General features: G+C 46.4%; 1 protein-coding gene across 6 annotated transcripts in view; it reads left to right on the top strand.

Annotated features, from left to right (window-relative positions):
• The first annotated feature begins 12,860 nt into the window (after positions 1 to 12,860).
• The window catches only part of FAM228B (family with sequence similarity 228 member B), a 41,025-nt gene continuing 26,225 nt past the window's right edge, over positions 12,861 to 27,660 (top strand). Inside the window, exons 1-3 of one of the 6 annotated variants that reach the window (XM_048502118.1) lie at positions 12,861 to 13,005; positions 20,019 to 20,129; positions 24,851 to 24,928. In XM_048502118.1, the coding sequence (XP_048358075.1) occupies positions 20,019 to 20,129; positions 24,851 to 24,928 (189 nt within the window). In that variant the 5' untranslated portion in view covers positions 12,861 to 13,005. Of the gene's footprint in view, positions 13,006 to 13,191; positions 14,684 to 20,018; positions 20,130 to 24,850; positions 24,929 to 27,660 lie in introns of those variants that run through there. The other 5 variants (XM_048502110.1, XM_048502093.1, XM_048502077.1 and 2 more) reach the window with 5 other exon arrangements.

The following is a 27,660-nucleotide window of genomic DNA, read 5'->3' as shown; positions in this document are numbered from 1 at the left end:
TTCATCCTGCCACATTATGTATATAGTCAGTAGCTGATTTCCATCTCTTGGAGTTCTCTCTAGTCCACTTCCTTCCAGAGTTACTCATAATTCAGTATCTGAAAAAAATGAAAATAGTTTCATTTTAGTAATATTTCAGAAACATCCAATAAGTGTATAAAACATTCCTTTAACATGAAAAACCTGGTTCACTTATGTAAGATATCCAACTGTTTCCATGTATATTAAAGTATTTTCATAGGACGCTGGGGGAGCAAGGATAAGACAGTTGTGAGTTTCCTATGTTGTGCTGTTGTGCTAGTGAGCCTTGAGGTCCCTTCCAACTCTCCGTTTCTATATAATGAAACACAAGGGGAAGAGCCAAGGTTCTGGTTTTCCAGCTCAAAGTGTGTGCTGTTTTATGGCCCTAGCAAATAACAGAAGTGGGGTAACATTTATTTGCTCACAGAATATTGTTATTTTTAATATTATGGATTGTTGTGGAGGCTTATCTGGTGAATTAGCTTGTGCACTCCAACACATGCCAGCTGGTTGATCTTGGGCTAGTCACAATTCTTTGGAGCTCTCTCAGCCCCACCTACCTCACAGAATGTTTGTTGTGAGGGGGGAAGGGAAAGGAGATTGTAAGCCTCTTTGAGTCTCCAACAGGAGAGAAAGGGGGATATAAATCCAAACTCTTCTTCTTCTAGAAAGGCAAAGGACGTATACTCGCCATTTTTCAATACAATAACTAGACTGGAATAACAACAGAATAATTGGATGGAATATCGTACACCAGATCACTGCTGCCCACATGCTCCTTCTTAACATGACACGTCAAAGTGCATCTAATTCTACCCTGATGGGATTTTCTTCTGTATAAAGGTGCCAGTCTGTTGCATAACAAGATTTTTGGAGTATACGCTTTTGAGAGTCAATGCTCCCTTCATCAAATAACAGATCCCTCCAATCTATGCAGCATAGCTCCTGGTACGGTATTTCTAAAACTTGAGGGTGGGGGAGCATGTTACAGCTTCCATTTCCTCTCCCCTTATACTGCACTGTTTATTCAATTTACAATATTGTTTACAGTTCAGTGTCTTGTTATTCCAAAATCCAATCTTACTGGAAATCTGGTTCATTCAGTTTTATACTATTTCACTGTTCTTTGTGTAATCCAGTTTTATGGAACAGTTCTTGGTCGGGCTAGGGTGGAACAGAAGTCAAATAAATTAAAAATGCTTTGTACTATTTTTCTTGCCTTTAATGTAAGCCTCAATGTCTTTGCGCATTGCGCGCCACCAGAACTGCCGGCGGGCTAAGTGCAGAGTTTTCAAAAAGCCAAAATGTCCAGCCGACCGGGCATCGTGGCAAGCTTCAAGAACTTGCTTGCGGAGGGGGGGAGGCACGTACCAACAGTGCGTGGAATGTCTCGCAAGGCAGCTCCACCCCCCCCTCCCGGGTAGGCGCGAGAGCGCGTCAGCCAGTTTGTTGGTTTTCCCAGGGAAAAAATGGACTGTAAAGAGAAGCGAGGGAAAAGAAATCATTGCTTAGCGAAGTTGTTTTGCGAGACATCTTGAGGGGGGTGGAAAGAGCTGCCAGGTTTTTATGATCCGACCAAACTTGAAAAGGGTGCTTAGCCCCCTCCAGCCAGTGGCGCCAAGTGGAGAGTGCTGCTTTGATGGCCGCAGTCTCCTTGTCTCCCACAGTCCAGTTGAGTTCGGCACCAGAGAATTTTTTAGACAAATAAGCACACGGAACCAGTCTACCATCTTTATTTTTCTGCAACAGGGCTGCCCCAACTGCTTTGTCCGAGGCGTCCACGTGAACCACAAACGGGAGATCTGGGTTGGGGTGCTTTAGGATAGGTTCGGTGGTAAACGCAGATTTCACCAGTTTCAGAAAAGGCTGTTTGACATTCCCTCAGACCAGACAAGGGGGGCCCCGGGCTTGGCGGACAGTGAATCTTAACCCTTAGTGCGTAAGAGGTCTGTGAGAGGGAGAGTCAGTTCAGCAAATTGGGGTATAAAATCATGATAGAAATTACTTAAAGTAAGAAGCGACTGGAGTTCTTTGCTGGGTTGGTGAAACCGAGCCATTGGAGGACTGCGTCGAACAGCAGGATCCATTTTTTTAAGCCCTCGGTGAGGATCCGGTAACCCAAATAGTCAATGGAAGTCTGATGAAAACAGCATTTTGGAGAGAGTTTGGCAAAGAGAGGGGGATTGTCAAACCAGCGTTTCAATACCTCTGGGATAATATTTCATGCTCTTCTATAGTTTGCGAGTAGGAGAATTAAAAGCGTCGTCTAAATATACAGCAACTCTCTTGTACAGTAAATCATGGAGAAATTCGTTGATAAGTACAATGAAAGCTCAGAGGGGCCCACTCAGCCCGAATGGTATTCTTAAATATTCGAAATGTCCAGACTTTGAGTTGAAAGCAGTCAGGTGTTCATTGCCTTCAGCAATTCTGACTCTGTAGTAAGCTTCTCTCAAGTCTAATTTGTAGTAAAAATGCGTCCTTTGCCGAGTGCATCTAAAAGGTCCTTGATCAAAGGCAAAGGATATTTATTGGACAGGGAGACGCCATTGAGACCTCGATAATCTGTGCAAAGCCGTAAAGACCCATCTTTCTTTTTGACCATCGCAACGGGAGCGAAGCGTGTGTGTGTGTTTGGTATGCCATTAGCTGAAACCTTGAGCAAGGTTCTTGTCTAAGAAATACGAAGTTCCTTCTCCTCATTAGGACTCATCGCGGTAGATTCTACCCTTGGGCAGTTAGCCCCTGGTTGTATGACAATTTTACAGTCAGTGTCTCTGTGGGGTGGCAATTGATCGCATTCCTGCTCCTGAAAAACTCTGGCTAGATCCTGATATGCAGGTGGGATGTCAATAGAGATAGGGAGCAATCACTGAGGAATTTGAGAGGGGGGAGTGTCGGGGAGGCGTTAGGGTTTTCTTCCCAATTCCTTAATGATGTTCACCGCGGGGAAGGTCAGTGAATTCCTAGGATCCTTTCTTTCCAAATGAATTTTGGTTCATGTAACAATAACCAAGGCATGCCCAAAACTATATGGAGTGTTTGGCCACTGGGCGCCAAAATGAAACTAATTTTCTCCCAATGGTCGGTAGCGGAGGAGAACCGGCTGTGTTTTGTATTGGGCCGGTTAGCCGTTTCCGAGGGGGCTACCCGTCCATTTAGGTGAATGGTATAGGCTTAGCCAGGAGGAATTCGGTCCAGACCTAGCTCCTCCTGCCACCTGGGGCCGCATTAAGCTTGGTGAGGAGCAGCCGGAATCCACAAGGGCCGAGGCGCTATAATGCGAGTGTGTTTAAGCTGAGGGTTGGCCAGAAATGCTTGAACAGTAATGGGAAGCTGCCTTCACTCGCAGCGTCAGGAGTCGGGCCCATGTCCATGGGGGGCTGAAAGAAAGACGAACAGCTGCTTCCCCCTCCTCTGGAATTAAGCCTTCGGTCCACGCTTTAAACCCGAGCCAGTGGGGCTGGCGGCCCCTGACCTGCGTGGTAGTTTGGCAGGCGAAGTCTGTGGAGCTGGAGCGGTTAGTTTTTGCTTCTTAGGACAGTTGGTGACTAGATGACCTGGCCCTCCGCGAGTAAAAGACACAACCCAGAGTCGGCCCGGCGGCGTTCCAGAAGAGTAGTTTCGGTAAGAGCTGACTGGGCTTGACTTGGTGGACACAGTAGTGGTTTTTGGGCGTGGGGCGGCCTCCTTAGCCAGCGTATTCCAAAGCGAGACGCCGCTTGAGACTAACTGGATCCAATCCTGCAATAGATGCGAAGAACCCGAGATTAAAAGCTTACCGTTTCGCGTGGCTTACTATCCACAGCATCCGAGAAGTATTAGGCATTTCATCGCGTTCAGGCCACTCAGGAGGAAGTCGAGCAGCGCGCTGCAGGGTCTGCGGACAAATTCTGCAAGCGGGCGGTTGCCTTGCTGGATGGTTTTGATGAATGCGGATAGCTTCATTCTCGGCGCCTGGATCTTGAAAGCGCGCTCTCAAAGCTTGGAGGAATGCGGGCACTGTGCGAGAGTCCTCATCCTGCAAATCCAAAACAGTCACGAACCAGTCGGCTGCCGCCCCATCTAGGACTGAGCCGATGTCCCGTATTTTTTCGCGTTCAGACCGGTATAGATCATCATAGTCTTCCAAGTGGGCATTGAGTTGCAAGATGAAGTAGGGAAGTTTGGAAGCGGTCCCATCAAAACGGGCTGGTATCGGGGGCCGGAAGTAGCCCCGTTCGACGGCTCTTGGCGCCTGCTGGGGAGGTGGTTGCGCTGGCTGAGCAGGTTGGGCAGGCGGCTGTTGTACAGGGGGGGCTGGAATCGGGGGCGCTGGCGGTGCTGCTGGCGTTTGGGTAGCAGGACCCAGGTACGTGGCCCCCCTGGCACCGGCATGATCAGTAACAGCATAGGTTCCAACTTGCGGCCCCCTGGTCTGCTGCCTCCTTAGTTCCCTCTCCAAAGCAGCCAGCTCCCTCTCCTTGCGAGTCAATGCATCTTGGTGCGCATGCAAAGCAGCTTTTTCTCGCCCTAATTTAAGCAGTTCGTCCCGTTTAAGGGCTTCAGTGAGTTCACTTTGCGTGCGCAGAGCCTGAACGCTTTCGCGTTGCCGTTGTAAATCCAGTCTGGACTGTTCCAGGACTTTATCATGGACTGACAGATTCTGGGCATATTGCCGTTGGAGCGCGTCTTTGGCACGGTCCAACTCGAGCTGGACTTCTTTGCGTTGCTGTTCCCGGTCCCTCTGCAGGGTTTCGCGCTCTTGCTGCAACTGTGCCCGTTCCTCCTCCCATAGCTGGCGTTCACGGTTCCATGCCGCTTGGGCATCTCGAAGTCGCCCTACTTCCTCATCCCAGTCTTCTCTCGATGGGAGAGGAAACCGGTCCGGCTGGGAATGCAGGCTTTCTTCAGACTCTTCGTCATCAGGAAGCGAGCCCTCGGAGACACCGTAGCCGCCGTAGCCACCGGTGGCTCCCCGAGGCACCTCAGGTGCGGTCGCCGGACCGGGATGGGGGGGGTCCGATTGGGAAGCGGTACGGATACCCCTCCCAATTCCAGGTTGAGTCCCGGTGTCCTTTGGACGGGCCCCAGTGCTGTGCCACGGTGGTTCTTTGGGAGCATCACCAAAATACGAGTCCAGGAATCGTTCAATGGATTCCTGGGTTGCCGCATGAAAGGTGGTCAAGCCCGTCTCCTCCATGACAGGTTGCATCTGAGGTTTGTAATCCACACGAGAACGGGTAGAAATCCGATCCACAGGCGCTCGATCCATAGACAGCGCCCCAAACGACTCACGGAAGTCCCCATGGTCGTCGTCACGTCCCTCGTTCCAACGGAGTAAAGGAAGACTCGTGCTGATACGAGGACGGGAAAGAGCCACCAGCGAGGCCCGTTCTCCTGCTGGTTGCTCCAGATCCAGAAGGGAAAGGTCGGAGCCCTCTTTGGGGGCTACCGCACCTTCCGCAGTAAAATTCAACCTCTCCATCGTAAGACAAGAGGTCCACTGCACAGGAATATAGATGAATTAGGATTCCTGCCACAATGTAAGGAATTCCATAGACGCAGAAATAAAAGGCTTTGGTAGTAAAAGTCCATTTATTAAGACATCTTAGAAAGCTCAAGTACACGCAATGGCAGGAATGACACTTCCCGCCAGAAGCACAGGTTATAATACCAGGCACCCCATCCCCCCTTCCTGCTTCCCATGGGAACAGAGGCTTCATCTCCCGCGCAAAGATAAAGTCTTCGCCGATGCATCTGGCCCATCGCCCGGGCTGTGGAATGCACTCAAGGTTACTTCACCATCAACACCATTGAATCCTTTACACATTGTCTGTTATAGTTCTGTAATCTGCCTTGAGTCTCAACAAGAAAGACGGATGACAAATGTAGTGAACAATGAAGAAAATTCAAATTGGACTTTGGCATGTTATTATTCTACCAGAAAGAAATCACTTTTTGAAAGGGCAAGAATCAGACCCCCTTAGATGCAGCGGAGAGGGGGACTGCTGCCTGCTCCCTGCCTAGAAGAGAAGGGGGGGGGGGCTTGCTCCTTGGCTTCTAGGCAGCAAAGAGGCGCCACTGCCTCTTTTGTCTAAAGTTCAAGTGTCACTGATCCTGTCATAAAGGTGGTGCCATGTTTGTCTAATTAAAATAAGGCCTTAAGATTTGAAGTTTCTTTGAAAACTCTCTAGATAAACATGACACATAGTCTTGCAGGATAGTAAACATACCGGCTTTGAAACTAAGCATACAGTATTTTATAGATTTTATGTTTCTTATTGTCCATGAATGTGTAAATTGATCACAAGGGTGATGCAAGAGAGAGAAACTGGAATAGCATGAGAATTCCATTCCAGTGTTCATAAATTTTAAAATGCAAAATAATTTGTAGATTTTTTTTAAAAATGCACCTGTTCCCTTAAAGGAATAAAATCCTGACTCTGCAGAATTAGAGGCAAGGTTCTTATCCATTCAGCAGCTCCAGAAATTCATCTTAGGTCTCCAGTTAGTTTTCAAATGTTTGGATTATAGGGTTAAAATTCTATCTTAAAAGACTCCACACCCACCCCACCCCACCTGAGTCTACTTGAGATGTCTCTCAAATAAAGTACACACACTCACAAAGGGTAAAACTAATTTATCATAGCACAGTGGCTAAAGTATCAAACAGGGACTGTGGATATCAGAATTCAGATCTCTGCTCTGATTAATTGGACTACCAGCCTAACATACCTTCCTGTGATTGCTGTGAAAAAAAATGAAGGCTGTCGTATGAATGAAGTACTAAGCTCCATGAAGGAGGGGCAGGATGAAATATTTTATTTTAGCTATACAGACATTTGTCACAGTCCAGCAAGGCATATCTACATGTGAACAGCTTCTAGCCCATAAGGATGGGAAGATGCATTTGAATGCATGTTTCACCCACAAAACAATGCTCATCTTGTTTTCCATGTAGTAGCTAAATGTACTGTGATGGTGATAGTAGTTACTATGCAAGGACCATGATTTCATGCAAATAATTAGCTGTGCACCACTAGAGCAGGATAAGTACAGGTAAATGAATAATTCTACATAGGCTACAGTGCTGCATCTAGTATTACAGACATTTACCAATATTACAGCTTACATAAGCAAAGTGTACTCTTGGTCACCATCTCTTTCTAACCATCTTTAAATATACTATGTTTCCTGCATTTGCTAGTACACAAAAGCGCAAGGTGATTACACAATCAATATAAAGACAGAACTACAGAATACACATAGTTCTGAAAACTCGCTTCAAACATTTGTGTCAACAGGAAGGCGCTGTGCTCTTTTCAGTGGTAAGCAGTGGTTACCATCGGACATTTTCCATAGTCTGTCATTGCAGATAATATAAAATATCTCAAGAAGCTATTTATTTGCCCATAAGAACCAGTACTTTTTCACATTAAAATCAGAGGGTAGAACTGTGCATTTAGATGGCAAAAGTAGCATTAATACAACTTCTTGAATAACACAGACCGAACCTGAAGTTAGTCCCAATTAACTTGTTCCACTGATTTCAACAGGATATAGCTACAACTAATTGTAATTTGACTGATGCATACTTACATACAGACATGCACAGAAATCTTAAGGCTTTAAACTATTGCAGTTTTAAAATTCTCTTTGTTTTTTAGGTTTGTCCATTAAACATCTACCTCAACTGTAATAAAGCAGACATACAATACAATCTTATGCAAAATCCAGGACCACAGGGCCTTATATGGAGCAATCTATATATATAAAAAGCTAACCATTCGTTTGTTGGTCTTGCCCTAACGCCGAAACAGCTGGACAGCCCCCAAATATTCACATGATGTCCCTCTCCGTAGCGGGCAGGTAATTGGACCTTCAAATCGGCAAAAGTCCATACCTGAGCCAGGTAAAACGTTTTTTTCCTGGCACACCAGACCCTGAAGCTGGCTCTGTTTAACTGTCACCCTGAGAATGTTCGTGCAGCCTGTCTGTGGCCTGAGGGCTTGGTATGCCCTTACAATGTTTGCGCAGATGGGCAGAGATGAGCAGTGAAAACAGTAAATAGGTAATACTGTTAGGTAATATGAGTGGAAGTGAAACACATACATACTTCGCTGTGTGAGACGTCAGGTGGGGTTCCCCCCCCCATACATGCTTTCACTCTCTGTGCCTCACCCAATACTACCACACAACACACATACTCTCATACACATCCACTTCATCCTCACACACCTCACTCTGCTCTCCCTCACATCCAACCACCACTTACCCACTTCCTCACCCATATTCGCCACAGCTCTCTTTTACTAAAAGCAAGCTGGAGTTTGCCTTTTCCTTCTAAGAAAATCCGCGGGGTGGGGGCGAACCAACACTACAGGCTCCGCTTCTTTTGCACATGGCCCTTTAAAAACCCAGGGAGCTGGCCTCGATCTGAGCGCCTCACCATCCTGCCTCTGCTGCCTGACTGGGAAAGCCTCCTTGCCCCAGTTCTGCCTTCCCCAAGCCAGGACTGTGCATGTCAACCAGCCTCATGGACAGCAGGAGTCACACTCTGGACAGTTCCATTGTGGAATGGGAAGGGTTACCTTATACTAAAAACCAAGACAGCACCGTATAATAATGTGAATTGAAAAGGGAAAGAGGGATTCCATTTGACCACCCCAAAAGAAGAAGAAAAAGAAGTAGTAGTAGTAGTAGTAGTTTGGATTTATATCCCCCCTTTCTCTCCTGTAGGAGACTCAAAGGGACTTACAACCTCCTTGCTATTCACCCCTCACAACAAACATCCTGTGAGGTAAGTGGGGCTGAGAAAGCTCCGAAAAGCTGTGACTTGCCCAAGGTCACACAGCTGGTGTGTGTGGGAGTGCACAGGCTAATCTGAATTCTCCAGATAAGCCTCCACAACTCAAGCTGCAGAGCTGGGAATCAAACCCGGTTCCTCCAGTTCAGAGTGCACCTGCTCTTAGCCACTATGCCACTGCTGCTTCCAAAAGGCTATGCTGGGGATCATTGTACCTGCATGGACATCTGTGTGGGTTGCGGACTGTGATGAGAAGAACAATTGCCACAGCAACACGTGGATGGGCCCCGCTAGTCTATATGTATATATATAAAAATCTATCAGTGCGTTTTTCTGCTGACAGGTAATTTCCCAAACTACTGGACCGATTGCTTTGAAATTTTCACACAACGTCGCATTTGCGTGCAGCCAGGTTTCCATACTGTTTCTACACCTCCTGTTGTGTACATGTCACAACTGTGCCCATTATTGTGTACATGCCACACCTGTGACAGTTGGAACCACAGTTCTGTTCTGCAACAGCGCCATCTGCTGGCCGCCAAAGCAACACCCTGATACAAGGGAACCAACCATGTCTTCCTTGAAAACCGTTGCCATCTGGAGTGAAACGGATGGGGTCCGCCATCTGGACATAGCCCACCCACCCTAGCGGAGGAAGGGGAAGGTGAGGGTGGGTCTGGGGGTTTGCTGGACCAAACACTCTGAAATTCGAACACAACGTGGCTCATGCCTCCCAGCGTGTTTTCAGTTACATAATTTGCCTGCAAGGGAAGAAGAAGAAGAGTTTGTATTTATATCCCCCCTTTCTGTCCTGCAGGAGACTCAAATGGGCTTACAATCTCTTTGCCCTTCCCCCCTCACAACAAACACCCTGTGAGGTAGGTGGGACTGAGAGAGCTCCGAGAAGCTGTGACTAGCCCAAGGTCACCCAGCTGGCATGTGTGGGAGTGTACAGGCTAATCTGAATTCCCCAGATAAGCCTCCACAGCTCAGGCGGCAGAGCTGGGAATCAAACCCGGTTCCTCCAGATTAGATACACAAGCTCTTAACCTCCTACGGAAGGGAGTGAAAGGGACAGGTCCAGCCACCTGAACATGGCCCACCCGCCCTAGCAGAGGAAGGGGAACATTAGGGAGGGACGGGGCGCCATGCAAGGGAACGGGAGAGAGGGAGGGGAGCAAGGGGCCCCTTGCCCCTCCCTTGAAATCACTGTGCAATGACACATGTTCGAACCGTTTGCTTCCCCTTTTCTTTCTTTTCCACTTCACCAGACTGAGCCACAGCAATGCATGGCCGAGCCCACTAGTTCTGTATAAGTGTCAGGTCTGTGCCTGACAGCTGAGGGGTGGCACACATTTGCAAGGGCAACTGTGTTCCTTTATTCTCTGGCGTCCAGCATGTGTCATCCTCTCCTTGGTAGCCCGGAAAGGCCGATCTTATCAACTTCAACAAACCTTTATTAGGCATATCAGTTTAAATAACCCAAATACGGGACAGAACGGGTGTTAAAACAGGACATAAAACAGGACAAAGCACATAAGGTTGGTAAGGAAGAGGTGATCAAGCTTCCATTAAGACTTTGACTTGAGCACTTCTAATAAAAATTCAGCAGTTTTTCCAGTAATCCTGCCATCGCTATTATTCAGCAGGTCTTTGTATGCTCCGAACAACTTTTTTTATTCCCTAGAGCCAGGACAAGAAAACATAATACGCTTGAGGGTCTGAACAGTATCCTGACAATGTGCACACGTTCTCTCTTGAAGTGCAATATTCAAGTGTGTCAGGATGGCAGCTATGGGGGTTGGGCCTTTCAGCCGTGCAATGCTTTTGCTACTCTGCCTTTTTCCACAGCTGGCTTATCAAGTAACCTTGGGTGTCTGGAGATGTTGCTGGGGAACTGTTCTGCTGAGGGTTTCACATGTGTGTGTGGGGGGGGGGGGAATGAAAAGTACTATCCATAATAGCGCTGGTCTGAGAGCTTGAGCTTCAGAACACTCTTCTGTTGCTTTCTTGTCACTTGCAATAAAATCTGGAACTTCTGAAGTCTGGCTGATTCATTGTCAATGCAGGGGAGTGAACGGTTAGCCCTGACAAAGTGGAAGTGAACTGTCGGCCCTTAAGAATGGCAAAGAGGAATGTGCTACATCTAGCTCGAGTAATGATCCATCTCTGCCTGGACTCTGACAGTTGGGATAGATATTTAGCTGAGAGGCTAATTTCAGGATAGATTCCAAAGTGCCAGGGAGAACAAGATGCTCTGCCTACACTCAACAGCAACTGGTATTCCTGGTCCGATCTTATCATGTGGGAAATGTGAACTGTTCCCAGGCTTGTAGTGCTTTGCAGTGGGAATCAAGAAAGCTGTTTGGGGGGGGGGGGGAACCTTGGGGAACACAGGTAGTAGTTTGAGTGGGAATCTTCATATTCGTTTTTGTTTATGTTTACCTTTCAAATCGAGATAAAGACTTTAGAGCAAATCTATAGTTCCTATTATTTCCGGACCCGAGGCCTAACAATAAGATTGCAAAAATAATCTATGAACATGTCTATAGGAAGCTCATATACTTTTTTAAAAATGGGCGTGTTAGGGCAATCTATGAAAGAACATTGTCACCTGTCTCTTATGTTGTAACCAATTACACTAGGACAGGCTGAGCAGATATTACCTTTAAATAAAGCATTTTTCCATTAGTAATGATACTGCAGAAAATAACAAAATTGCATTTTTCAGTCTCCTGAAAACTATTCTGCAAGTGAAACAAGGCAACTCACTGAAATATTTAACATAAATAACAACAACATGCATACCTACATTATAGTCTACACTGGCCATTCTCAGAATAATATACAGTGGAACCTCAGTTATCGTCGCCTTTGGGTTTTGCCAGTCACCCCTGGCTGTTTTTTTTCTTCAGTTTTCCCCGGCACCTCAGTTTTTGCCTACGCCATTTGCACAAATTTACGCTTTTTGCATAAATTTGCTATGCCGTCTGCATAGTGCATGCACAAACAGCGTAGCCTCGGTTTTTTCCGGATTACCAGCGAAAACCGAGGTTCCACTGTACTTAATTAGGCCCTAATATAAGATAGACACAATTTTATAAGATTTCTGTTCCCAAATTAAATACAAATACAGCTGTCCAAAAGCCACTGTTTCAGCTATTATGAATTAAGACCAAAAAGCATGGATAAAGATGACCTGTCACCTTTAATACCTCTTAAGGAACTTTTAAAAATCACACATGGCCAACGACGCTGACGAAACACAAGTTTCAGTTTAGAAGTCAGTGGGTTTAGGAAGGTGTGATTCTCTACAGCACAGGTGTCAAACTTGCGGCATGATGCCGGCAGGGGATGATGGGAACTGTAGGAGGGGCACGAATTTGACATCTATACTCTACAGCAGGGGTCTGCAAACCTGCAGCTCTCCAGATGTCCATGGACTACAATTCCCATCCCATAGAATTCCAATTGGCCATGCTGGCAGGGGCTGATGCGATTTGTAGTCCATGAACATCTGGAGAGCCACAGGTTGCAGACCCTGAATGCCTGACCGACTTCCCCGGCAGAGCCGAGGCGACCAGCCCCCGTCCAGCCAGCGGCCGCCGCCCCTCCAGCAGGCCCCGGGACTGCCCGCCCGCCCGCCTGTCCCCGGGGGGGGGGTGGGGGTGGTGGTGGTCTGGGCTGCCGCTGCCTCCAGCTCCGCTGGCCTCAGAGGCGGGCGCCGCCCAGGGAGCACAGCCCGTCCCAGCCTTGGAGGCCGCTGCGGCCGGCGGCACAGAGCGCGGCAACGGGGCGCCCGCCCGCCCGCCTTTCGCGCCTCAGCCCCCGCGGGCTGCTGACCGGCGGAGCCACAGGGGGGGGCGGGCGGACGGGCGGCGGCCCCTCCTCGCGCGCCCCTCGCCTACCGCCTCCGTCGCTCCGACTCGAAAATGGCGCCGAAAAGCCCGGCCGCTTCATTCAAATGGGCCACGGCGGCCGCCCGGCATGCCGGGAGGGGAGGGGAGGGGAGGGGAGGGCCGCCCAGAGGAGGCAGCCCCGCCCCCGACCAGCCGCGGGATGAGGTGGGGGCGGGGGTCAGATGCGCGCCCCGCGCTCCAAATGTCGAGGTTTCCAGCAGTTAGGAGGAGGAGGAGGAGCGTGGGGTGCAGTTGAGTGGAAATGTCTGGACCCCGAAACACCTCGGGAGGCAACAGGTGAGCCCCCCCGCCCGCCCGGCACGTGGAATTAACGGTGGGGAACCCCTGGAGAAGCAGGAGGAAAAGCCCCATCCAAAGCAGGGGGCGTGGGCGTGACTCTGCCGCTGGAGGCGGCTTGCATGGGGCTGCGCCAGTGCATTAGCCCTGGTGGAGGGTGGGTGCCCACCAGGACCCTCCGCAGCGTGGCCAGGGAAGGAGCCGATGCTAGTCATCTTCCACCTAGCCACTGCCTCAACAATGCCAGCACCCGGGGCTTTGGACATATGCCGCCAAAAAGCCAGTGGGGGCATTTCAGCTGTGGGGAGGCCTTTTTGTGCATTTTGCCTCCCTACACCAAAAAAACCTCTTGGGAACAGCAGGGTGGAGTGGCCGCCACGTCGCATCTGGATACCCAGTCCTTTGGGTGGGGCAGTTAGGTGCAAATCCAGTGATGATGAAGATGATGGTCTTTTTTGAGTGTGTCAGGCTGGCATAGTCTGATTTGGATATAGATCTGAGGTTTGACATTGTGTCTGGTTGCAGTGTAAAAACTCATCCACACAGCCACATTTTAAGCCTTGTTTACACTTCTGAGAGTTTAAGTCTTGTGCTTTTTTATCAAGATTTTTATCAAGCAGCAGTGCAGAAGAACTGTAGATGTTAAGTATTTTTGAAGCACATTCATAGTTGTCTTAGCCATCCTGAGATTCTTGAATAAAAGTATCCTATAGAAACTGGCATTTTGCTGAAAGTGGCTGCTGATATTTGATAAAATAAGAACATAAGAACTAGCCTGCTGGATCAGACCAGAGTCCATCTAGTCCAGCATTCTGCTACTCGCAGTGGCCCACCAGGTGCCTTTGGGAGCTCATGTACAACCTGTATTGGTACAACCTGTATTTCTAGTTTTGATTAGTATGGAAACCATATTTTCTGAGTATATGGATGGGGAAAGACCTTGGTTGGGAGCTTAAGAAATGAAATACTGCAACTCATTTACTAGTCAATTTTTTTTTCCGGATAAAGAGCTTCACACTTCCCCCAGTTTCAAGTTGGGGTTAAACCAAATGTATCATGTCTGATGCATAAAATGAACTGTTTGTAAATGCAAAGCGAGAGAGGAGAGCTGGGGACGGGAGAGGAGCGCCGCGCTGGACTCCCCCTTGAAGAAAGCAGCATGATATTGTGGGCTGATGATCCGGTGGAATCCTTTCTATTGCTTCCTACGCGGGGCTGCTGAGCCGGGGCCCAGAAGGCTTCCGGGTGCACGCCTGACACCCCGCTCCCCCCCCACCCAGAAGACTACCAGGTGATTGGCTGGCTGTGTGGGATGCGGAGGACTTTCCTGATTGGCCGCTCCCATTTCTCCTCACAGCGGGCGGGCGAGGCTTGGGGGTTGTCATGGAGACGCGCCGCGCGGAGGGATCTGGGGGACCTTGCGAAGCAGCAGCCCTCGAGCCGACTTGAGCGCCGCGGCAGAGGGAAGAGCCGCGGAGGGAGACCAAGGCGGCGCTGCAGCAGTGGCGCCCAGAGGAGGCCGGGCGGCGGCGGCGGCGGCGGGGCAGTTCCAGCCGCCGCGGGGTGGGGGGCTGTGGCCGGGGAGGGCATGGAGGCGGCGAGGCAGAGGCCAAGGACGGCCCCCGGCTCCACCCCCAAGGCGACGCCGCCCCCACCTCTGCCCGTGCCCTCCGAAAGCGTGAGTGCGGGCGGGGAAGGGGGGGGAGGCCGCAGCCCTCGGGCTCGGGCGCCTGTCCGGGGGGTGTGTGTGGGTGTGTGTGTGTGTTGTGGGTGTGGGCTGCATTTTACTTCTGCTTTTCAACCACTTTGTTGAAGAAGAAGAAGAAGAAGAAGAAGAATTATTCAATTTGATAGACCGCCCTACCCCCCAAAGGGCTCAGGGGGTACAATAAAAGCAACAACAAGTAATAATAATACATAATACAACAATATCAATCAAAAGTACAAAAGAAGAGGAGGAGTTTGGATTTATATCCCCCCTTTCTTTCCTGTGAGGAGGAGACTCAAAGGGGCTTACAATCTCCTTGCCCTTCCCCTGCCCCCTCACAACAAACACCCTGAGAGAGCTCTGAAGAACTGTGACTAGCCCAAGGTCACCCAGCTGGCGTGTGTGGGAGTGCACAGGCTAATCTGAATTCCCCAGATAAGCCTCCACAGCTGAAGTGGCAGAATGGGGAATCAAACCCTGTTCCTCCAGATTAGAGTACATCTGTCAGTTAACCTTTATTAGGCATACATGTTGAGAAGAATATAAGAGCCAACAGTTCTCTAAAGCTAACAGCAAAAATTTCACAATACTTTGTAAAATTTGAAAATCATTACAAGTAAGTATTTGTACCATTCTTGACTTAATATTATGAATAGGTTTGACTAATAGAAAACCGACCTGCCTACACACATCATCGAATAAAACATGTTCTAAAGTTTCAGTAGTTGTTCACATACATTACAGATTCTATTAGAATATGATGTTTTATTAAATCTACCATAGTGGAGTGCACCTGCTCTTAACCACTACCCTACACCACATGCGAACTGTAGTACGGGTGGCACCACTGCTCTTGGGTGGAGGTCCCCAACTGGCACCTTTCATGGTTCCCACCAAGTGTTGTGGAAAATGGGTAGGGCAGGATAGGGCTTTTGTGCATGCACGGCTCCTGATTGGCCGCAGAAGATCCCATTGCCTATACAGATCTTTCAAAATGTCTCGTTGAATTTTTTTTCTGTAATTGTAATAATATTAAATTTCAATAAATAAAATGATTTTAAAAAACCCAAAACTAAATGTTGCTTTGGCAGCAGCTTCTTCCACAGCACAAGGATCTTAACGGCAGGGTACGCTGCATGTATACAGGAAAATATTTTCATTTAGAAAGGCACCTGTTAAGCAGAGCTTCTGTCTGATATGTTGAAGTGTTGCTGCCTTATGTTTTGTGGTTGTGCCCACTGCCCTGTGTTAAAATGTCAGAGGTGCCTGTAGGCTTAAAAAGATTGGAGGTTATTATGTTGGCTACCTTTACAGTTTAAAAAAATGCACCCACTCCTGGTAAATAAATATATATGCAAGAAAAAAAATGTTGGACTATGAGACCCATGTTCAAATTCCCACTCATCCCTGCTGGGTGACCTTGGACCAAATGCATACTTTCCGCCTAGGCTACCTCACTAGGACAACACAAAAGTTCAATGGCACTTGAAAGATAACAACATTTCAGTGTGTATTATTGAAGGCTTTCATGGCCAGATTCAACTGGTTGTTGTGGACTGTGTGGCCGTAGTCTGATAGATCTTGTTCCTAACGTTTTGCCAGCATCTGTGGCTGGCATTGATGTCAGTCGCAGATGCAGGCGAAATGTTAGGATCAAGATCTACCAGACCATGGCCACATAGCCCGGAAAGCCCACAACAGCCATTTCAGTGTGTGTTTTTGTGAGTCACAGCTGAGTTTTCCAGATATGTAAAGGGAAGATGATTTTCACACATCTGAAGAAGTGAGCTGTGACTCATGAAAGCTCCTGTTGAAATAAATGTTAAGTCCTGAAGGTGCTGCCAGACCTGTGTTTTATTTTGCTTTGACATAGCTGCTCCTTTTCTGCCCACTTGAAGATGGCAGTCTGCTAGCAGTTTGCAGCCATTCCACTCCAGTTCCATATTCCTAAGTCCCAGCCAAAGCTCTGCACTACAAACAACTTCAAGCTGGGCATCACTAAGTCATATGTACAGATTATGTGTGTGACTTGGAATCATTGGAGCCTAGTTTGGGTGTGTTTCTTATTCAAGCTTGTGCTTGAATCAGGTGCTGGAAACCAGCAGCCAACCTCAGGATCATTTGGAGCCATAGAGTGCTTTTATTTGCTGCTTTTATTTGCTATTTTGATGTGCTTCTGTTGAGGCAAAAGCACTTACCAATGGGACTTGGCTGTCACACAGTGTTTAGTTTCCACTGCCCCGCTGTACCCAGCTAAAGTGGAACTCTGGTATGCTAATGTCTACAGTTGCTTTGCATGAGAAGCAGCCCAGTTTAAATTAGACACTGCCCATGTGTAAATACATGTTTGGGTACATGTAGTCAGCAACTGTCAACAACACCCCTTAATAAGCCAAGAAGATTGGATTTGAGCCAAACTTCACTGAAAGGCAATGAATTGGATTAAAAAAATCTGAATATTTCTGGGTTTCTTCATGCCAGATTTCAAGTGGATGGGAGAAATCATTGGGATTTTATGATATATAGAACGTACAGGCATTGTAATGGTCAAATTGTTGTGAGAGCAGCAGTGGCGTAGTAGTTAAGAGCAGGCACACTCTAATCTGGAGAACCGGGTTTGATTCCCCGCTCTGCCGCTTGAGCTGTGGAGGCGTATCTGGGGAATTCAGATTAGCCTGTGCTCTCCAACATATGCTAGCTAGGTGACCTTGGGTGAATCACAGCTCTTCGGAGCTCTTTCAGCCCCACCCACCACACAGGGTGTTTGTTGTGGAGGGGGGGAAGGGAAAGGAGATTGTAAGCCCCTTTGAGTCTCCTTACAGGACAGGAAGGGGGTGGGGTATAAATCCAAACTCTTCTTCTTCTTCAGATGCTGAAACCCCCCCCCCCCCGCATATTTATTTGAAACTTTCCCACCCAGTCAGTCTCCACTAGGTGGCAAAAATGAAAGCATTAAGCTATTAAAATAAGTTTAAAATTATTCGATAAGTCAATTAAAACACATAAACAACACTTGAAGGAGGGCCAATAACACTCATTTGGAATGTGCCAGACAAAACAAGAAAACCGTTGCCTGCTGGTGATTGGGGGGCAAACTGATCTCCCTAGGGAGGGAGGTCAAATATGTATACCAGTAGTTAAAATGGTAGCCTGTTTTGCACCTATCAGTTAGATGCTCATAACTTCTGGTCTGGAGCAGAATGCTTCCAGCAGCCCAAGGGAACTCTGTGCCATAGTAGTAGCCTTAGTGGGTCCCATGAAATGAATGTCTTGCTTAAACTCATTGACTTGCAGTCAGTCACTGCTGATGTCTGGATCTGGGCAGATGCTGTGCTGGCAATAGGCAGAAAAGCAGAGGCAAGTCTTTTGCTTGCAGAGATAGGCAGGGAGGTGGGTGACTCAGCTGTGAGGGGATAGGCTAGATGGTTTAGGCCAGGAGTTTCTTTCCTGGTGCCTGCCAAGAAGTGTTTTCAGATGCAGTCAGATAAAGTCCTGCTCTGATTGGCCATTGGAGATCCTATTGTCTGTTCAGATTGAAATGACGTTGTTTCAGTGGCAGTTGTCCCCAGGGTTGGTTTTATTCTGTCTCTCATTCTCAGGTAATGCAACACTCCTTAAAAACACCAGCCAAGACCCCAATTTGGGAGAAGATAACCTTCTTCTACAGGCTTTTTTCCAGATTTAAAAATTTCACATGCTTTCTGTTAGCTCTAGCAGGGAGAAAAGGCAAGTAACCTCTCCATATCCACTCTGCAGGCAAAAATTTTAATTGGCCATTTTTAAATTATATTTATACCCCACCCATGTCTGACAATAGCTAGGCTTGGGGTAGCTTACAAACAATTAAAACATTATATAAACATATAAATAATTTATATTATGTATTAAAATTATAAAATTATAAAATTATAAAAGTAATACATAATTTATTATTCTATAAATAATAAATAAATAATATTGGGGAATCAATCTAAAAGTGCATTGAAAGATGGCAATCAATAACATCCCATTCAGCCCAGAAATATCCCAGTTTCCTTGTGCAGGAACAAGACATAAGCATAAGGAGGGTGGAACACAAGTGTAGTCAGGATGGACAAGGTGGTCAGGATCTGAAAGTCTTAGTAGACCATAAACTAAATATGAGTCAACAGTGTGATGCGGCAGCCAAGAAAGCCAATGTGATTCTGGGTTGCATCAATAGGAGTATAGTGTCAAGATCGAGGGATGTAATTGTATCTCTCTATTCTGCATTGGTTAGACCTCACCTGGAATATTATGTACAGTTCTGGGTACCGCAGTTCGGGAGGGATATTGACCGGCTGGAGCGGGTCCAGAGGAGGGCAACTGAAATGGTAAAGGGTCTAGAGTCTAGAGATGAAGAGAGGCTTAGGGAGCTGGGGATGTTTAGTCTGGAGAAGCGTAGGTTATGGGGGGACATGATAGCCATGTTTAAATATTTGAAGGGATGTCATGTTGAAGAGGGAGCAAGCTTGTTTTCTGCTGCATCAGAGATTAGGACATGGAGTAATGGATTCAAGGTGAAGGAAAAGAAATTCCACCTAAACATTAGGAAGAACTTCCTGACCGTCAGGGCTGTTCAACAGTGGAATTCACTGCCTCCTCTGAGTGGTGGAGTCTCCTCCTTTGGAGTTTTTTAAACAAAGGCTGGATCAGCATATGTTAGGAGTGCTTTGATTGTGTGTTCCTGCATTGCAGGGGGTTGGACTTGATGGCCCTTGTGGTCTCTTCCAACTCTATGATTCTATGATTCTAAGTCTTGTTTTAAGACCTGTTCAGATTTCCGCTTTGTCTTGCATTTTGTTTTATTTCTTATTGATATGCCTAATAAAGGTCAGTTGATGTAGAAGCTGGTATTCTGCTCTCCAGAGGCCATCCTGTGTATTCATGTTGGGCTTGTGGTCTGTGTGTTTCTGTGTTTCTTCTGTACTCCCCCAATGGAGCTCCATTTTGAAGGTGTTTTCTGTAGTATTTGGGAGAGATTGTGGAGGCTCTGTTTCAGGAAGCCCTTGCAGGGTGGCGAGTCATAGAATACCTTGTGAATCTCTCTGTGTTTGACATTTTGACAAAAGGTAAGAATCTGGTCTAATGGTATTGCTTGGTGGTTTCTTCCATCTGCAACTAAGCACTCATTCTATTTTCCAATATTTTTATGTTAATAGTCTTTACAGGCTGCTAAACATTTTTGTTGTTTTTTCAGCAGCACTTTGAATGGGTTGATAGCAGGGAAAAACCTTCCCTCTGTGCAGTAATTTTCCCTTGTTTTAGTTTTACTTTTGTTTTCTAGATGGTTTCATCATCATCCTTAAGCAGCGACAGTTTGGATGAGGACTGGCTTATGAAGATTACCTGCCCAGGAGCTCGTCATCGATACTCTAGGAATGTCCGATCCAGAAAGGTGAGACTTGATAAGAGAAGAGCTGTCTGTGGGTCCATCCCAACATACAGCAGTTCTTTCACTTCCCTAGATAACAAAGATCTAAGGAGAGCTTTTCCTCTTGCAAGACATGCACATTCACCTTCTGCTGTTTTAGAAGGGAAATATCAAAAGATACCTTATGCTGCAAGCTTACGTTCTTTTCTCCCTGAATTCTGTAGAAACTATAGAACATACGTCATGAAAATGCCCCCTCTATGAGGAGGCAAGGGGAAAATGCCTGTCACATCTTCTACATAATATGACATATTGTTCTGATGATGTTTGTTGTGACAAATTAGGAGAATATTACCACATCGGTAGCAAAATTAATAATGATAATAATAATAATGATAATGATAATAACAATAACAACAACTACAACCACAGCAGCAACAATAATAATACACGATACGAGGATTCTTAAATCCTATTGAACTACAAAGACTCTGTCACAAACCAGTAAAGGTGGTCCCAGTGGTGATCTGCACACTGGGTGCAGTGCCTAAAGACCTTGGATGGCACTTAAAAACAATCGGCGCTGACAAGATCACCATATATCAGCTGCAAAAGGCCACCCTCCTCGGCTCTGCACGCATTATTCGTCGATACATCACACAGTCCTAGATGCTTGGGAAGTGTCCAACGTGCGATTTAATACACACTCCAGCATAGTGATCTTGTTTGCTGTGTATAACTGTTTTTGTATCAATAAAACAACAACAACAATAATAGTAGTAGACTGGAACAGAAGATTAAAAAACTAAGATCAGATGCCAGTAACCTGAAAAATATGCAAGAATGGCAAGATCATGAAATAATTAATTAGAGGGTACTGGCTAGACACTAGAACAATTGAAGAAGCACTGGAGATCACCAAACAACAAATAACAACCACAGCAAGAAAAATTGAAAGATATGAAGCAAGAAACATCCAGTACAGACAAAATCAGCAATTTCGTTCAAACCAAAAGCATTTCTACCAAAGCCTCAACACAAAAATCAATGTTGAAAGCAAAAAGCCAGAAAAAAAGCGACACTTCGATTTTGGAAAGATCTCTGGGAAAATGAGAAAGATTACAACAGGAAGGCACAGTGGATAAAAGATTTTGAAAAAGATGTTGGCCAAAAACAAACGGAAGAGCTGGAAATAACAACTGATATGATAACAAATCGAAGCAAGAAAGTGAGAAAACTGGACGGCACCAGGGCATGATCAATTGCATGGCTTCTGGCTCAAATACCTAACCAGTTTTTCATCCGACAATACCTAACCAGTTTGCATCCGACAATGGCCAAGCAGTTCAATGAAGCCATGCAAAATGGTGAAATTGATCAATGGCTAACAACTGGGAAGTCATACTTGATTCAGAAAGATCCAGCCAAAGGAACAACCCCTGGAAACTACAGGCCAATAACATGTTTACCCACGATGCTCAAACTGCTCACCAGCATAATAGCAGATAACATCATGAATTACTTGGAAGCAAATAGTATCCTGCCAGTGGAGCAAAAAGGGAACAAAAAGAAAGGGAGCAGCGGTACAAAAAGATCAACCCCTGATAGACAAAAAATGATAATGGAAAACTGCAAGAATCATGAAAGAAACAAATTCGCGATACATGGTCTGGATTGATTACAAGAAGGCATTTGACTCTACTTTCACCCCATAGTTGGATCATGGGCGAAATGCTTTGGAAAACAATTGGCATCAGCAAAAAAACATTCGAGCATTCACCACTCGAAAAAAGCTAAGAGACAGTGGGAAAAACTGAACTGACAGCTCCGGAAATGAAAACTTCGGAACAGTGATCAACATTAAAAGCAAGAGGAATTTTCCAAAGGTACGGATTCACTCATCACCTTTACTGTTTATCATTGTCATGATCCTACTAACAATAATTTTAAAGAAAACAAAGTTGGGCTATCAAATCGGCCACAAAGACTCCAGAAAAAAATCTCACATTTTGGCTGTACATGGATGATTTTGAAGTTGTATGCAGGAAATTAAAGAGAGACTGAAATCCAGGAATCAATAATATAACCTGCAGTCTGAATAATTCAGCACAGACATTCTCGACTTTGGCTTACGCTTTGGCCTGGAAAAGTGCGCTACTATGGCAATAAAGAGGGGCAAGATCACCAAGAGTGATGGGATTGAAATGCCTGATGGTCAGCTCATCAAGTGCAACCAAAAGGCAGCTTATAAATACCTGGGCATTTTGCAGTTGGATAACATCAAGCGCGGGCAAATGAAGACTGTTGTACATCCAGAGGGTCAGGAAAATTTTGAAATCTAAATTAAATTGTGGGAATACCACCAAGGCCATCAACACCTGGGCCATACCCGTCATCAGGTACACTGCTGGAATCATCAACTGGACACAGGCTGAATCGAATGCATTGGACAGAAAAACTCGGAAGCTTATGACAGTGCACCATGCTTTATACCCACGCAGTGATACTGATAGATTATACTGTCCCCGGAGGTCTGGTGGCAGAGGCTTACTGTAAGTACAGCAAACAGTGGAAGAGGAGAAGCATGCACTGGCCGATTATGTGAAGGAAAGTCAAGAACAGGCATTGATTGAAGTGAAGACCAGACATTTGCTGCAAACCCAGAAAACCAAACAAGAATACAGAAAAAATGTGAGTTAAAATGAGGACTTGAAAGCTGGCACAACAAAAGCACTGCATGGCCAATTGTGTGGAGAAAAATCAAAAGAAACAAGGTGGATGTGAATCGTAAAGAGACTCTCTGGCTGTCTTAACAACTGGAACTCTGAAAAAAGGAAAACTGAATCCCTCGAGTTTTAGCCGCCCAAGAGCAAAGCCATTAGAACAAATTCCGGGATCAAGGAGCTTAAAATCGAAGAAAATGAAATCCTCAGGATGATGCAAAACGCAGATTGTGCAAAGAAGCTGATGGAAATCCTCGTAGGATCATGTCCTCAGCTGCTGCAAAAAGATTGCCCAGGACTGGAGTACAAACAGACACGCCAACTCAGTGGCCAAGATGATCCACTGGAATTCTATGCAAGAATGACAACATTAAGAACAGCAATATAAGAACTGGTAGGGAACATTGTCCAGAGAAAAGTAATGGAAAAATGAAGGAAGGTCCAAAGATCCTGTGGGACTTTCGCAAGATCCAAACAGACAAAGCGTTGGAAACTTACAATACACCTGAGTGACATCACCATTGATTGAGGACAAGAAAGTGACCATATTCCATCACGACATAGCAGTACCCAGTATTGGCGAGATTATTGAAAAAGAACAAAGAATGTCACTAGATACCGGGATTTGAAAATCGAGCTTCAGCATCTATGGCTGGAAATAAGCGCCAGTGCGTCCCGGAGTGGTAATGGGCACACTGAAGCCATCCCACAGGAAAATACTAGAGACCCTTAATTGAAAAATCTTCGAATTAACAAAATTAACATCTGTCAACTTCAGAAGGCAGCCCTACTGGGATCCGCACGAATACTACGCCGATACATTACAACTTCCTAGGCCTCTGGGTGAGGCTCGAATTGTAATGAAGGCCAACAACCAGCTAAAGATCTGGCAGCTGTGAAATCTACAATAATAGCATTTATTGTCATTGTGCACACACAACAAAAATTACAAGCATTCCCCAATGCCCACTCCCACACTACACAGCCCCAACCACATCAGCACGAAACCATGGAGTTCAGCTCTAAAATAGAAGCTTTCTCTGAGCCTATTTGTCCTTGTTTTTATAATCCTATATCATCTGCCAGATGGAACAGTTTGAAAAGAGAGTATGCCGAATGAGACGGGTCCTTCAGAATATTCTGAACTTTCTTTAGGCAATGGGAATTATAAAGTTCTTTCAAAGAGGGGAGAGGGCGTGAAAATAATCCTCTAGGCAGCGTAGTGATCCTCACCCTTTGGAAGCCTTCCATGCACAAGATGCGAGTATCTTCTGAGAACACTCTCATATAACATGTTAGAAAGGTCACCAACAGTTTCTAATCCAGTTGTTGTTTCCCATGCCAAAGTCTCAGATGAGTACAGTCTCTGCTGGGCCTTCCTGAACTTCCCACGTGGCAGTCCTGAACACCCCAGGTCAAGTCCTCTTTAATCACTAGCACCACCTAGGAACTTCAAGCTGGCCACCCGCTCTACTCGATCCCCATTTATAACCAAGGACTGAATTTCTAAACTATTCCTTCTATAGTCTACTGTAATTTTCTTTGTCTTGTTAGTATTAAGAACCAAATTATTGTCGAAGGCTTTCACGGCCGGAATCACTTGGGTGCTGTGTGGTTTCCGGGCTGTATGGCTGTGTTCTAGCAGCATTCTCTCCTGACGTTTCGCCTGCATCTGTGGCTGGCATCTTCAGAGGATCATTTCCAATTTCCGTGTGTCTTGGAACGAATTTCGCCCATATGAGATGTTCAATGTATTGCTTCAGAAACTTTCCTTTGACGGAATCCCTTGGAGTGTTTCAATGTGGGTTTCCGGGCTGTATGGCCGTGTTCTAGCAGCATTCTCTCCTGACGTTTCGCCTGCATCTGTGGCTGGCATCTTCAGAGGATCCTCTGGTTTTTAAGGTGCCACAAGATTCTGTCTTGTCTTTAGTTCAATGAATTGGACTCCTTTAGTACTTTACATAGAAGTTCAATCTTACATATTTTTCTTACTTAATATTCACTCTCCAACTTTCCTTGCAGCCTGCTAAAACTGAATTCCTACGGAATGTGGATACAGAAGATGAGATATTCAAATGTTCAACTAGCACATCTTACCAGGTACATCAAAACTATTTCCTTTTTGAAGGGATGCAGTATGGGAGTCTTCAGCCTCTCCAGACCTGATGAGCCCAAGCAGCAGCCAAGGGCTCAACGAGTTGCCATCACGTGGCTGGATATCCGTTGAACCTGCCTGTGTGTTAGGTCTTGGACCAATAATCAATAAGCAGACTAGATGCAGGATCAGTAGTCTTTATTGAGTAGGCAACAAGTTCCCTAAACTTAGGAAGCCAGTTCTGCTCGATGTGGCGTCTGCATCCTTTTTTGTCCCCACCTGTGCTCCTCTGAATCCCCCTCCCAATTTTCCAGAGAATATGTGGAAGAGAAGTATGAACAAGGTTGTTTTTGAAAGCCAGCATTCCCAAGGCCGAGGCCGAGATAGTCAGGTAACCTTCTGCCAAGTTCCGCTTATACCAAACTGCACCAAACCTGGGGGGGGGGGGTATCTTTGTTCTGCACTGAGTTCTCTGCATTGCTGCCAATGGAGGTTGCAGGCTGGGGGGGCACATTTTTGAAGGCACAGTCTCAAAACTTTCAGGGTCTCATCAGGAGACTGCCCTAATGATTCCCAAAGTTTGGGGAAGTTTGGTTCAGGGGGGCCAGAGTTATGAACCCCCAAAGGCACAACCCCATCTCCCTATTAGCTCCTAATGGAAACAATGCAAATTAGGGGGGCACCTTTAGGGAGTCCATAACTTTGTACTCTAGAACCAAACCTCACCAAACTTGGGGGGGGTAGCTTATGGAGACAGTCTCTCCTGATGATACGCTGGGCTCTAACCTAGCAGCTGTGCCCCACCACAGGCCAAAAATGGAAAACCACTAAAAATACCCAAAAACGAATCCAGCATTTTGATGCCCCCCACAAGGTGATGCCCTGGGCAGCTGCCCACCTTGCCCAATGGGCATTACGCCAGTGCCTGGAAATGAATATTGATGGATACTTGTCAGGGGGATTGTATCTGGGTGATTGAGATGCATTCCTACCTCATTGTAACTGTTTAATGCTACAGATCAAATGCTGCTAAAAGATATATGTAACCAGCCAGCCTGCTATATGTTACCACTGCCATCTGGGACATTCTTTCCTTGAACTTTACTTTATGGCTTCACACACTTTGTAGATAACTAGGCTTTCCCCTGACACTCTGATCCCATGAGAAATGGAGTGGTATCCATTATCTCATGGGGGCAGGAAGCCAGGTGACTTTCTTTTACTATCTGCTGGTGACCTTGAGGCTCCTCAGCTCCAGGGACTGTTTTTCACAATTTCTTGGAATTCGGGAGGGGGGCAAGGGATAAAGGGGGTGGCAAAAGCCAGATTTGTCAGCAGTGGCTTTGCCAAGCTTGGCTGCTTTGATGCTTCTCAATAAACACTACTGATCAACTATACAGAGTCCATTCATTGGCTTAAGGTTTGAGTCCTAACAGTACAAGGATGATTTTTACATTTATGGAATGCAAATGAGCCTTCAACTTTTTCTTTTGTCTTTAAAATATGTTCTTCATTGCTATGTCCAGCATGTTGTAGTGGCAAGAGTGTCAAACTAGGATCAGGTTTGAATCTCCATGCTGCCATGGAAGCCTGTACAATCACGGGGTAACCCACAGGTATCAGACTCACAGTCCTCCAGATGTTATGGACTACAGTTCCCCTCATCCCCTGCCAACATGATGCTGGCAGGGGGTGATGGGAACTGTAGTCCATAACATCTGGCAGGTCACGAGTTTGACACCTATGGTTTAACCTCTCTCATGGGGTTGTTGTGGGAATAAATTGGATGAGAACAACAACATAATCTGCAATGTAACAACATGGGGAGTGGGGTAAGGCATTGAATAGATGTAGTACGGGGGTCCCCAACATGATGCCCATGGGTGCCATGGTGCCCACCAAGTGTTTTTAGAAAGTGGGTGGGGCCAGGTAGGGCCCATCAGGGCTTCTGATTGGCCTTTGGAGATATGATTGGCTATGCAAATTAAACTGGATGTGCGCAGGAGAATTTGCCTGGTGTGTCTCAGCCCATTGGAGAAATATGTGCTTTGAATGGCTGGCAGTTCTCCCGATGTGAAATGGGCAGCCTTAGTATTTCAGAAAAGCTGACAAAGTGGGTACAAGACCCCCAGAAAAGAACCTGGACCTGACCAGTGACCTCATTCTTCTGCCACTCAAATTTGGGCGCAAGACATTCCTGTGTTAGGTTGGCTCTGGGTGCTCAGTGCTGGGGCCTGGTCACCTGTCAGGGCCTCTGTGCTCTGTGCCATTTCCCTTTCCCTCCAGAGGCATCTCTGGTCGTCTCGGCCATCTCCCTTCCTGCCTTGGGGATTACTTTGGCTTTCCCACACTTTCCCCGCTTTCGCATTACGTGGGAAGGGGGTTGGAGTCAGAAGGGTTATACTGTGGGGGTCTTGAGTGTTGGATCAGAACTGGCTTCTGCAAAGCCAGGCACCTGTTGTCCAGTTCAATAAGGGAAGGCTTCTGATTCAAAGGCTTCTGGTCACTGAGTGGATTCATAGGTCTGACATCCTGCATTTGAAATGGCACGGTTCATAACAGCAAGGGGCTTGTGCACCAAGCGTTTGATGTCTTTTGTCTCTAGCTGCTGGTTAGAAATCGTGTTTGTTTATGTACTTTACCAGTTGAATTCTCTCGTATGTGACTTGGTTATTTGGTACACTTTATATGATTTATAGCACCTAGCTGCATGTGAGAGCATTGTTTGTTCTCTCTG

The sequence above is a fragment of the Sphaerodactylus townsendi genome, linkage group LG01 (assembly GCF_021028975.2).
Source record: "Sphaerodactylus townsendi isolate TG3544 linkage group LG01, MPM_Stown_v2.3, whole genome shotgun sequence".
In the NCBI taxonomy this organism is placed as follows: domain Eukaryota; kingdom Metazoa; phylum Chordata; class Lepidosauria; order Squamata; family Sphaerodactylidae; genus Sphaerodactylus; species Sphaerodactylus townsendi.
Note: the sequence above shows the minus strand (reverse complement) of the source record. Positions and strands in the feature narration are given on the sequence as shown.